Consider the following 13,771-nt stretch of genomic DNA (forward strand, 5'->3'; position numbering starts at 1 on the left):
TCACCTTTTCCAATAGTAGTGGCTATTCCATTCATTAACTGGGTGAGAGTCTTATTGGGGGAAATGGGTGCATCAAAATTACAGACAGTGTTACCACTCAGTAAGTCAATTTTTCCAGCTTGCTGACGAAATTTTTCCAGCTCTCGGGAGAGGAGATTGAATTGTTCACTCTGAATCCGACATTTCTCTTCCAACTCTCGAACCTTGGCCTACAAAAAGGAACAACTAACTGAACAAAATACTTAATTGCCATTAGTGATTGTGCACCAAAGTAATGGTTTAGAAACAAGAAATGCACTGATTTTGTGAATTAACCCAGTATGGATAAGAATGTGGTTTATTAATTCACCTAGGACCAGTGACATCTCAAGTTGACTTATCAAACAACAAAAAACTAGAGCAAGATTCATGGTGGTCAAATTGAAATAATGCCAAAAGAACCAATCAGAATTCAATTAATTACCGTCAGATCAATGCAAGAAGATTTCTCAGTGTCTGGTTTGGTTTACTGCAGTGTGTACAACATTGCCATGCCTTGTTAAATAAGCATGTGGAAAAGATATACACAATTCAACAATTTTACAAGTCAGCATTTTGTTTAAACATAAAACAAATGCTGAAACCTTCACATTAAGGAGAACCTGTCAAGGTCTCTAAAGATTTAAAACATTAAATTCCTTGCAGTAGAAGACAGAGGTTTTTACATTCTAGTGCTGCAACCTTTGAAAGCATTTGTCACTTCTGTGCCACCTCTAGGATGTCGGTGTTTCCCATTGCATGCTGTTTGTTCCACTGACCCCTACACCCCAAGTCCTGCAGTGACATAGGATTGGAGGAAGAAACCAGCCCAGAGAGGCAAAAGAATTCAACACTCCATAAGTGTTCAATGCTTTTGAAGGCTGAAATGGAGGACAGGTAGGAGAAATCAGCTGCTGGAGAAGTGAGTATAATCTGTCTTCTATTGCAGAAATCTTCTTTTTAAATCTTTATAGACCCTAAGGGACTCTTCAAGGAGCATAGCATAGGAAGAAACAGAAGATTTAATGGGAATGTTTCTAGATTAAATGCAATTATGTTGCTAAAAACAAAAACACACCAAAGTGCGGGACTGTTAAGTATATTATTATGAACCATTAGGAGCCATTTTATATTATATTGATATACTTGGCATGGTGAAATTTGAATTTTCCAGATTTGTAATATATTACTTTACATCACTGTAATATATAAAAGGAAGACATAACAGCAGTAACTATAATCATGGTAATAGAAAAACCCAAACTAAACAAGGTAATCACTCAAAAATGCTGGTCACAAAATACTTTCTATGGCTTCTAAACACTATAGCTAAGTACACAAATCTACAACCTCTCAGAAATACAGGGAGTAATGCTTGAATTCAGGTCACCACCACTCAAATCTACTCTTTATTAACTTTAGCCATGTTGGGATCTGTATAATGTCCACCAATGTTTAAAAAAGCTACCTTATATAATAAAATATTCCTGCCAGTGAGCCCAAACTTGTGGAAGAAAAAATGTAATTTTAGTTGACGATGTACTAAAATGTCTAGATAACATACCCACACCTACAGTATACAATCTGATCATTAAGAAGGTAACTTCCTGACATATTTATAGAACTACAATGGCTACAAGAGGATTGGTCAAATTTGCCACAAAAGGGCAATAGCAGTATAGCACAGATGATAATATTCCCAAAGCTCTGTTTTGTTTTAGAGCCATTTAAATAATAATCACTAAATTGACATCAAAAATATCACAGTTACAAACAAATACATTTATTCAATATAATTAATCCTCTAGAAATACAAAAAAATCTATGTAACTCTATACTAAATGGAGGTTTGTGTTTCTCATTTGTTTTATATCTACAGCATACCTGCAACAACTTGCAAAGAGCCATTATTCCTAGTAATGCCACAAAATGCTAAACCAATATGATGTAAAAGCGTTATGTGGATGACCTAGGGCATTAAATAGCTCTGATTATTTTTGCAGTAGCACTAAAAAGAGACTCTACCACATTCTCCATTGAGGGTGAAGTGACAGTCTCCCGACCTCCTGACAACAAACTTCACAGTGCTCTCCCACTGTTTTTTTTTTTTGCATGGTGGCAACCATGAAATACCAGGTGCTTCTAGGTATAGGGCAGCAGGTTCTCCCTTCCCATGATGCACTGGCCTAGGGGCCAATGGTCAGGACCTAACACTGTCACATGACAGAAGGGGTGACATCATCACCCTTGTGAAAGCTTCGACACCCTTTGACATGGAGCTAACACAGGGTATATTGTGGTGGTTGTGGCAGTGGAAGGAGCAGTTGGAAAGTGCTACTTAGGTGGGTTAGGGGTTGTACTTTTAAGAGACCTAGTTAGTTTTCCCTGAATAGGCAAATTAACAAAGTCTCTTTAAGACCTGACAAATGGTGCTTATGGCACGTTTAAATTATTTATGTTAATACTAAAATGCCACTTTGGCAAGCTGATAGTACATGTAAAGGTAACCCTTTTTTACTCGGATACAGTGGGGAAAGGTTAGACCCTTTGTCAAGGTTTAACTGCTGTCTGTGTGCCCATTGCCACCCCTTATTTTGTACTGGGACCATTGTCACTGAGACAGAAAGTTAGAGGAAATCTGAAATCACCAGAGCATGAAGTGAGACTAAATTATCAAATGGGGAAAAACCTTCAGGTGGCAAATGTCTAAAATAGGATTCCCTTTTATTTTCCTATTGTGTCTTTAGGACAAGGAAGTGAAAGGAAATCTACCATTGTGGCAAATTAGGAGTGTTTTTTTTTCTTTACTCTATCCCAAATGCTTGAGGAAAAAGGGCCAGTGCTTAGCCTTACTATAAAGTGGTGGCAACTATATTAAACTTTGGTTACAAAAAATATACTTTAGCATTTTGAAAACTACCGTTGTTTATTGGCCACCTTTACTTTAAACCAGTGCTTCATTGGTGGATTAAATATAAATGCACTTTCATTAACATCTTAATTTACATTTATAGTGCAAATGTGAAATAGAGAGTAAATTAACTATAACTACATATTAACTATACTGACATTTATTTTATATAACCTTCATAGGTAGAAATGTTTTAAAATTTTGTTTGCTGGGCTAGAAGAATGTTTGCAATAAAGTTTTCAAATTGGTAGCTTTAACATCTCAGTCTATAGAGACTTCATAAACTGTTGATGAGGTGGCACATTACACCTGTTCACCCGGTGCAATCCACAAGTTTTGCCAAGAGACAATATCAGATACAGTATATATTTCTGGACTGTTCTGTAGCTACGTCATTTTGGAGTGAAGGTCAGCTCTCAACCAGACCAAATAAACCCTAGCCACATTATGCTGATACCAGTAAGCAGGTATAAATCCAGCTTACTGATCGTATATACTGTATATGGTGATCTGAATTCAAAAGTACATTATATAAAGGTTGTTGAACCATTCTTATATACCTTTTTCATTTCTTACGTATATAAGGGATTGGTACCTTGTGCAAGTATAAGGACAAACAGAGCCAGAATAAAAGAAAATGAAGAGACAATCACATGTACTAAATTCATGGTTTGACACTATCAAAAGCATTTAATATGGCCAAACTAAGCAAGCCATTTTCTCAAGCCCATCTGGCTACTGTAAATTTGCAAGAAAGACTAGACTGGGAATAATTGGGACTTTCAGGTTACAAATTGAATTCATAAGTGCTCCCTTGCTAGACTTGTACTATATGGGAAAAAAAAATAAAACAGCTCTACACCTGCTCAAACTATAGAAATAACAACTAGTCACCAAAAGAAATGTTTTTTCTTATGAAGATTAATGAAAATGAGACAGTGGGCCTTATTTATTTTATAAAATGGAGCAAAGAAAAACAAAACAGCTACAGATATTGACTAGTAAAATTTAGCTATAATTCAAAAGAATTAAGAATTGACAAATGACTGACTGCTGTTATTAACAGTGGTATTTTGATTTCTCCTTTTTTTAGTTTTTTTTTTTTTTTTGGACTCTCATGTCCAGTGACTGAGACCTGAAAAGTTGTTCTCAATTTACATGTTTTAAGCAGTTCCATAGCAACAACTGTTGCTTTTGATTTAAATAATACAATTACTAAAACAGATCTCACCATTATCTGTTTTCCAATAAATGTAACATGCAGTAGATGCGTTTCATAGTTTATCATTAAAGACCATGCAAAGAGCATGCCCAGTGTCAGTTGTGAGTATTAATGGCACAAACCTGTTATATTGGGTCAACTTGGAAGACTGGGATTATGTACCAGCTATAGTACTACTGGCTCTGTAAGTTCATAAAAGAGAAAATGGTGCAGTTAGTGGGAGCCATTTAATGCCATGGCTGGCATAAAAGGCACTTGAACATGGATATGGAAGAGAAAAGCCTATATGACACATGGGAGGGCTCATTTATAAAAATGCAGCTCATTTCAACTAACCAATCAGGCCACAACTGTCAATTTCTGGTTCAGATTAGAAATGGAAGCAAAGATCTGATTATTTCCAGTGCTCCACTTTTTATACATAAGCCCCAAAATGTGTTCTTAGCCAGAGCCATTTTTAAGGCTACATTTACTTAGCATGCCTATAAGAATGATTCAACAACAGGGTACATGCACAGGGGGAGGTGGGGGCAGATGGCAAAGGCATAGCCACAAATACACATTTCAAATACCTGCATGCTGTCCAATGTGTTCTGGGTGAAAGGTAAAGCAATAAGTCCAGACAAAACACAATATAATAAAAGAAAACTCCAACAAATCAAAAAACAGTTCTGAACCAGCAACAAAGAAAATAATTGCCACAATTATCACCTTCATATTGCATGCACAACACACTGCTGTACATCACAAAATGGCTGAGAGTCTGATAATGCCAGCATGAGTAATTCTATAAAAAAGTACATATTTACCTAACAGAGTGAGGTATTTTTTAGTTCAATAAAGATCACTGTTGTAAATGTTTCAATTTCAGTGACTAAAAGCCAGATTATAGGCTCTCTAAACCATTGAACACCACAGACTAGAGATCAGCGAAACTGTTAAAATATGTTATCCATTGAAGGTTAAAACATAATTGATTAATTTTAACAAAGGTTTAAAAGCATACATTTGTGGTATGTTACTTTATTGATAAATAGAAAAAATGTTGTGCAAAGTTATTTTAGCCTAGTGCAGTATGCAGACCATGGAAGTATAATATTTTTTGGCTGGAGAGAAGGATTTCCTGCATTTGTTACTATGACTGGTAATATGAGGGTTCATTTTTGCAGGAAGTTGACCAAGGGAGGGGGACCTTCTGAAGGAAAGCCTTTGAGCCAAAACTTTTATGAAGCAGGGCACGCCTACAAGCCTTTCATCACATGTCTGCAGTGCTCTGAAAAGAATGGCCCACGTAGAACATATACAGATGTATACAAAGATCTAAGCAAAGATGGCTTGTTATCACTTCTTTGGATGTTTAGTGATTTCTGAGTTGTCAAGTACCCTGGAGTCTTTCAATGGAATGCCTGATGGGATACCAGAGTGCAAATGGAGTCCCACAGAATTCTGCCTCTATGCACAATTTTGGGGTTTGAGCCCTTCAGCATCACTTGTGAAACATGTGCAAGGGTGCTTGCACACAATCCTGATGTATGAACATCAGATATTCCTGGCAGAAAAATACAAATATGGGCTGTACAGCACTTGCACATATTTGTGTGTATGTGCACGTATCCACACAAAAAAATTCCTCAAATGTTATTTTAAGCAAGAGAGTGTGGTGTATGTGTGTATATGTACCTATTTGTGCGTACAGGTGAAACTCAAAAAATTAGAATATCGTGCAAAAGTTCATTTATTTCAGTAATGCAACATAAAAGGTGAAACTAATATATGAGATAGACTCATTACATGCAAAGCAAGATAGTTCAAGCCATGATTTGTCATAATTGTGATGATTATGGCTTACAGCTCATGAAAACCCCAAATCCACAATCTCAGAAAATTAGAATATTGTGAAAAGGTTCAATATTCTAGGCTCAAAGTGTCCCACTCTAATCAGCTAATTAAGCCATAACACCTGCAAAGGGTTCCTGCGCCTTTAAATGGTCTGTCAGTCTGGTTCAGTAGGAATCACAATCATGGGAAAGACTGCTGACCTGACAGTTGTGCAGAAAAACATCATTGACACCCTCCATAAGGAGGGAAAGCCTTAAAAGGTAATTGCAAAAGAAGTTGGATGTTCCCAAAGTGCTGTATCAAAGCACATTAATATAAAGTTATGTAGAAGGGAAAAGTGTGGAAGAAAAAGGTGCACAAGCAGCAGGGATGACCACAGCCTGGAGAGGATTGTCAGGAAAAGGCCATTCAAAAGTGTTGGGGACTTTCACAAGGAGTGGACTGAGGCTGGAGTCAGTGCATCAAGAGCCACCACACACAAACGGATCTTGGACATGGGCTTCACATGTCGTATTCCTCTTGTCAAGCCACTCCTGAACAAAAGACAACGTCAGAAGCGTCTTACCTGGGCTAAAGAAAAACAGACCTGGTCTGTTGCTCAGTGGTCCAAAGTCCTCTTTTCTGATGAGAGCAACTTTTGCATCTCATTTGGAAACCAAAGATCCAGAGTATGGAGGAAGAATGGAGAGGCACACACTGCAAGATGCTTGAAGTCCAGTGTGAAGTTTCTACAGTCTGTGTTGATATGGGGAGCCATGTCATCTGCTGGTGTTGGTCCACTGTGCTTCATTAAGTCCAGGGTCAACGCAGCCGTCTACCAGGAGATTTTGGAGCACGTCATGCTTCCTACCGCAGACGAGCTTTATGGGGATGCTGACTTCATTTTCCAGCAGGATTTGGCACCTTCCCACACTGCCAAAAGCACCAAAACCTGGTTCAATGACCATGGAATTACTGTGCTTGATTGGCCAGCAAACTGGCCTGACCTGAACCCCATAGAGAATCTATGGGGCATTGCCAAGAGAAAGATGAGAGACATGAGACCAAATAATGCAGAAGAGCTGAAGGCCGCTATTGAAGCATCCTGGTCTTCCATAACACCTCAGCAGTGCCACAGGCTGATAGCTTCCATGCCACGCTGCATTGAGGCAGTAGTTGCTGCAAAAGAGGCCTAAAACAAGTACTGAGCACATATGCATGCTTATACTTTTCAGAGGTCCGATATTGTTCTCTGTACAATCCTTGTTTTATTGATTGCATGTAATATTCTAATTTTCTGAGATTGTGGATTTGGGTTTTCATGAGCTATAAGCCATAATCATCACAAATATGACAAATCCCGGCTTGAACTATCTTGCTTTGCATGTAATGAGTCTATCGCATATATTAGTTTCACCTTTTAAGTTGCATTACTGAAATAAATGAACTTTTGCACGATATTCTAATTTTTCAAGTTTCACCTGTATATATGGGCACAAAGACTAACTCACGATGCACATTTGTTTTTTTTTGTTTTTTTTATCTACAGTGGGGCAAAAAAGTATTTAGTCAGCCACCAATTGTGCAAGTTCTCCCACTTAAAAAGATGAGAGAGGCCTGTAATTGGCATCATAGGTAGATCTCAACTATGAGAGACAAAATGAGAAAAAAAAATCCAGACAATCACATTGGCTGATTTGGAAAGAATTTATTTGCAAATTATGGTGGAAAATAAGTATTTGGTCACCTACAAACAAGCAAGATTTCTGGCTCTCACAGACCTGTACCTTCTTCTTTAAGAGGCTCCTCTGTCCTGCACTCATTACCTGTATCAATGACACCTGTTTGAACTTGTTAACAGTATAAAAGACACCTGTCTACAACCTCAAACAGTCACACTCCAAACTCCACTATGGTGAAGACCAAAGAGCTGTCAAAGGACACCAGAAACAAAATTGTAGACCTGCACCAGGCTGGGAAGACTGAATCTGCAATAGGCAAGCAGCTTGGTGTGAACAAATCAACTGTGGGAGCAATAATTAGAAAATGGAAGACATACAAGACCACTGATAATCTCCCTCGATCTGGGGCTCCATGCAAGATCTCACCCCGTTGGGTCAAAATGATCACAAGAACGGTGAACAAAAATCCCAGGAACACACGGGGGGACCTAGTGAATGACCCCCTGCTTTAGCCAGTACATGTCCGGGCCCATCTGAAGTTTGCTAGAGAGCATTTGGATGATCCAGAAGAGGATTGGGAGAATGTCATATGGTCAGATGAAGCCAAAATAGAACTGTTTGGTAGAAACACAACTCGTCGTGTTCGGAGGAGAGAGAATGCTGAGTTGCATCCAAAGAACACCATACCTACTGTGAAGCATGTGAAGCATGGGGGTGGCAACATCATGCTTTGGGGCTGTTTCTCCGCAAAGGGACCAGGACGACTGATCCATATACAGGACACAATGAATGGGGCCATGTATCGTGAGATTTTGAGTGCAAACCTCCTTCCGTCAGCAAGGGCATTGAAGATGAAACGTGGCTGGGTCTTCCAACATGACAATGATCCCAAACATACCGCCCGGGCAACGAAGGAGTGGCTTCGTAAGAAGCATTTCAAAGTCCTGGAGTGGCCTAGCCAGTCTCCAGATCTCAATCCCATAGAAAACTTTTGGAGGGAGTTGAAAGTCCGTGTTGCCCAGCGACAGACCCAAAACATCACTGCACTAGAGGAGATCTGCATGGAGGAATGGGCCAACATACCAGCAACAGTGTGTGCCAACCTTGTGAAGACTTACAGGAATAATTTGACCTCTGTCATTGCCAACGAAGGATATATAACAAAGTATTGAGATGAACTTTTGATATTGACCAAATACTTATTTTCCACCATAATTTGCAAATAAATTCTTTCCAAATCAGCCAATGTGATTGTCTGGATTTTTTTTCTCATTTTGTCTCTCATAGTTGAGGTCTACCTATGATGCCAATGACAGGCCTCTCTCATCTTTTTAAGTGGGAGAACTTGCACAATTGGTGGCTGACTAAATACTTTTTTGCCCCACTGTATATGCAGTGCATTTTTATGGGACTGTGTATACAGGTACATGGAAACAACAGTCTGCATTTACATCAGTATAAAACATGCCTGTATGCCTAAAAACGCTGTGTTTTAGGCAGCCATTTGCAAGAGACCAAAAACTGTCTGCAACTAGCATGAAGTTGCTCTGATAGAACAGATAGGAGTACCAATCATTGTGTCCTCCTCAACTGTAATCAAGTGTTTTCTTTTTTTTATTTTTTTGGATTAAGTGTTGAGACTCCACTGGATTACTCTTTTTTTTTACTGTATTATCATTGGATAATACATAATACATTTATTGCTCTTTTTCTTGACATGAACGTTTGTAAGTAAAGTCCAAATAAGGCCTGTAGCAGTTTACAGAGGTCTGAGAACAGACATTTTAATGCCCAATGAAACACAGAGGAACAGCAGAGTTGACTGCACTGGAGTGCCCAGCTTGTGTGTCTAAGGGGAGCAGGATATGCACTGTTTTGACAGTTTTACTGAGGTGTGAGAACAGAAATTTACATTCCCATTGAACAGATAGGCACAGCAGTGTGAACTGCGCTGGAGTCCCTTGGCTGGTGTCTCTTAGGAGAGTGGGACATTCACTCTTCAGGGACATCCTGCCCCTGAAGAACTCATTAGGCATATTTGTAGGCTTAAAAGCAACATAATTTCTAATATGCTTGTAGAACAAGGCAAGAGTTTCATTCGGGGTTAGAGGGTACTTTTTACTTTCACAAAATTTTTTAAATGGGAATATTTAGAAAAAATGGATTCTCTGCGAAATACAGAACCAAGCAAATTGGTTCAACCCATGTCAATTCTGAGTAAATTATTTGGTTCGCTCATCTCTTGTCTGTTACAGAATGCAAGGAAAGTGGGTCCAGGCATTATCTGGTAAGGATGCTGAATAGGCACAAAGCCTGATATGCTCTATAAAGTGAAGTATGCGAACATATAGGGCATATGCATCCCAGTTAGGCAAAAGTCTCCTTTCTTAGTCAAAAAGTGAAAATTGGTAAAGTTCTAGGAAACATTTAAAAACGTTAATCGTGCCTTTGCAGTTCCCGGAAAAATGTACCGTTTGTCTTGATTTCCTCCTAAAAATAGACTAGCCCTTCCTGGTATGTTAAGGTGCCTATTTTTCCCCAAGTTACTGTATGTGAGACTAAATTTACTGCTGTCAATCACTATTAGTCTAGCCAGATTTTGGTGAGATTTGGTGATGTCACTACTATGTTGATCACTGTTCTCCTTGCTGGAGGCTCTGGCTTGAGGAGCAAAGCCCTGCTTCTACCAAGATGGCTGCCTCCATGCAGAGACACAGTGCAGAACAGAGTATCATAAGTCATCAAATCAGAGTAACATAAGTCAATAACTGTTAAAGATCAGCTGCAGGGGAGGAGACTAGTCCTTTGACCTCTCCCTGCTTTTTTGGCACAGCTTTCACAGTTCAGCACAGTTGAAAAAAGACTGGTGTCTACCACATTCAACTTGTGGTAAGTGATTCTTTTTTTTACTAGTTTGTATTTAGATATATTATATTAAGGTACTGTTGGCATAGCAGTGTATATCAGAAATTAAAGAGCAAACTGTTATTGGCATAAAAAATCAAATTGACACGGAATGTAATAATAACAAAAAGAAGAATTACACATCCATTGTGTTCAACCTTACAAACGCCAGCTGTTTTGGTCTGGAGGAAGTACTTGGGTCACTCTGATCAACAAGGATCGATACATAAGACTTTACAATACAAAGGGTGCAATTCACAAAATAATATTACAGAGGGCATCACTCCAAGAAACATCACTAGCTTCTAACTGCTGATATTTGTGAGGTTGTGTGTTTTTTGAGGAGAGCAAGAAACAGCCGTTTAGGTTGGAGATAAAATAGCAATTTACGTAAATAGATACAGATCAATGAAAAAAACTGCTTTTAACACGTAAATATTTATTTCAAATAAAATAAAAATCTGTACTTATGCAATGTTTATTTTTGTGAATTGAACATTTTTATGAAGAAACAACTGTGAGTGAAATAAATAACACAGCTCAAGTAAAACAAAGCCCAGCTATGTTAACCTGATTCTGAAAATGTGTGAGTTGTTCGGCAAACAGACAAAATCGGAAATGACTAACTATACAAAATTTATTTATAGATGACTAGACTTAAAATGCAACTCTCCTGAGATTAATGGACAAGAAGCGTGTGCCAAAATAGATCTCAACATAAACATCACTTTATCACTTTCAGTTCTTTTAAGCTTTAAAATTTTATTTTAAATTATTTGTAAATGTTGCTAATAAAAATAATTTATTTCAATCATAAAATTTTTTTTTTCTATTTAAATCATAAAGATGTCTTTTAAAGATTTTAACATCACTGTTTTGCAGCTGTATTCATTATTATATGGAAACTGAGCTAAAGCAGACCCTTTCACCTCTTTTTCCACTCAAGATATTATTACTATTTACCTTCTCCCCCCAGTTTACTAAATCCCTTTTTTTATTTTTTTTTGCTCTCTACCCCTAATTTTGGGATTTCTTGCCTAGTCAAGAATGATATAGCTACAGTGCCCACAGACTCCTGGGATATAAATGTCATGTAATCCCAGAAGTTTTCAGGAAACTGCTAGTTCTGGTGACATTGCTGATACTATTGCAACATGTAAACAATATTATTCCCTGGCTAGCATGCTGCTAATACCAGCACTCTAACTGGAGAATTGCCTACACATTGCCATAGGTTTGTCAGCGTGTAAGTAATATAATCTTCAACTACAGCACTGGGTGGGCATGTGTCGGTTTGGCAGGATCACCAGATGCCCTTAGTGAAAATGGAAGCATGGAACACAAAAGGAAGTTAAAAAGTTGAGCAGAAAGTTAGTTCACATTAGCTTGCATGAAAAGGAAGTATATTTTTTATGATTACCATGTACGGTAAATATATTTTTTAGCTGTGTCTTCTTTACAATTTACTGCATTAGGGTAAAGTTGATCTTTAAGTTGACCATGTAATTTACTTGGAATATCAAAGTTAAAATATACGCATTTATATACTTCTAACACTTCTATATATTTATATACTTTTATGCTAAATATTTAGGGGAATGTTTACATCATATGATTTTACTCTGGAAGAAAGCAAGAAGCCGCAGTGTAATTGGTTACATGCTTCTGTGCTGTAGAGGGAGAAAATCAATTTTAATATATATGATAATGTCACTTGTAAGTGAAGAAAGTGAGGCCCAACAGTGACTAGGTGAGGATCAGATCTTCAACCTATTGAATTCTCAAGTCTATTTGCATTTGTATGTAGACAGATACTGCAATGGACAATCATTTGTTCTTAATACTTCACTTCACTATACCTCTACTTTAAAATCTGTCATTTAAATGCCAAACCATTGGTACTACATCATAACTGGGTCTAATGTGTTAGCAGCAAAAATAATACTGGATAACCTTTAAAAGACCACATGAACAGTTTATAAAATGACACAAGAATTGCATATCATTTATTTAATTGAATTAGAGGGAACATAAGTACCAAAGTTGCCTAAAGCAATCACTCAGATTCTAGCTGACTTTTTTCTAGTGCATGTTAGGAAATTAAATAAGTGACCTGACTGGATGTTACAGAACAGGTCAACTAAAAGAGAGTTGAGACAACAGAAATATAATGGCTATAAAATAGATATTGGTGTGTCTCACTGTGTGTGATAATGTGTTATCCATCTATGACTGGCTTTAAATGTATAGATTCTCACAATGAGTGATCCAAATCTAGTAGTTTTTTCTCACCTCTAACAGCTGAACTGCACCCTCATGTTCTTTCTTGGCTTCGACCTGGGCCTTGAAATAAGATGAAAAAAAAAGAGTGGAACATTAACTTAGATAAGGCTTTACATAAGGAAGGACTTTTATTACTGATGTGGTACCTTAACAGGGTACGGAAAATTCACAACCAGTAGAAAAAGAAATAAAATCTCAGCTGAGAACAAGTCAGGTGTTAGAACATCTGTTATGCTTCGCTCACAGATAAGAACCATAATTTCCTCCCCTGACGGTACAGTTATAAAGCACTTATTGTCCTATTGCAATAAAGCAGTATAAGAAATATCAGATTAAAAATCTCTGTACCATCTATCATTGAGCATAAAATCAATTTCTGCCTCACATTGTATACCAAAACAGAATGGAGATTAGTGTACTTTTTCTTTGACTAATATTTAGCTTAATTTAAAAAGCTTCCGGTAAACAACTAAATTCAGGGCTGAAATAGTACAAAGATTTGTATGTGCATGTTCTAGCTGGAAATTAACTTCCACAACCTGAAGAATCTCTGAAACTTTTCACCATTGCAAACATTTGGTTTTCAGCTTTCAAATAAGACAAGCAATCTGATGGGTTAGTATTCTTATAATTTACTATAAATAATGTACTGTATTTATTAATATACTTTGTATCACATAGCATTGCACAACATAAGTAATTATAAAGATATAAATAATAGAGATTGTAAAAAGTCTAAACAATTTCCAATGATGGATATATTAAACAATTACAGCAATAACATGGTACAACAAAAGAGTGATCTCTGCCTCCACAATTCTAATAAGCCTCTGCCATTAAAAATAAATAAATAAATACATTAAAAACTGCTGATGGTAAAAAATTTATGCAACTAGGGCTGCCTGCACATACCTGTCTCTAACACCCTGCCAT

The 13,771-nt window shown here is 37.4% G+C and overlaps 1 protein-coding gene across 20 annotated transcripts in view; it reads right to left on the reverse strand.

The window, feature by feature from the left end:
- RIMBP2 (RIMS binding protein 2) overlaps positions 1-13,771 on the reverse strand; it is a 593,145-nt gene that overhangs the window by 117,873 nt on the left and 461,501 nt on the right. For 13 of the 20 annotated variants that reach the window (XM_089653728.1, XM_089653735.1, XM_089653731.1 and 10 more), the window contains exons 10-12: positions 12,848-12,898; positions 4,724-4,744; positions 5-209 (exon numbers count right to left, since the gene is read on the reverse strand). In XM_089653728.1, the coding sequence (XP_089509854.1) occupies positions 5-209; positions 4,724-4,744; positions 12,848-12,898 (277 nt within the window). Of the gene's footprint in view, positions 1-4; positions 210-4,273; positions 4,334-4,723; positions 4,745-12,847; positions 12,899-13,771 lie in introns of those variants that run through there. The other 7 variants (XM_089653746.1, XM_089653729.1, XM_089653741.1 and 4 more) reach the window with 2 other exon arrangements.

Source organism: Staurois parvus, unplaced genomic scaffold (assembly GCF_062004578.1).
Source record: "Staurois parvus isolate SC_StPar_1 unplaced genomic scaffold, SC_StPar_1.0 ptg000719l, whole genome shotgun sequence".
Classification (NCBI taxonomy): Eukaryota; Metazoa; Chordata; class Amphibia; order Anura; family Ranidae; genus Staurois; species Staurois parvus.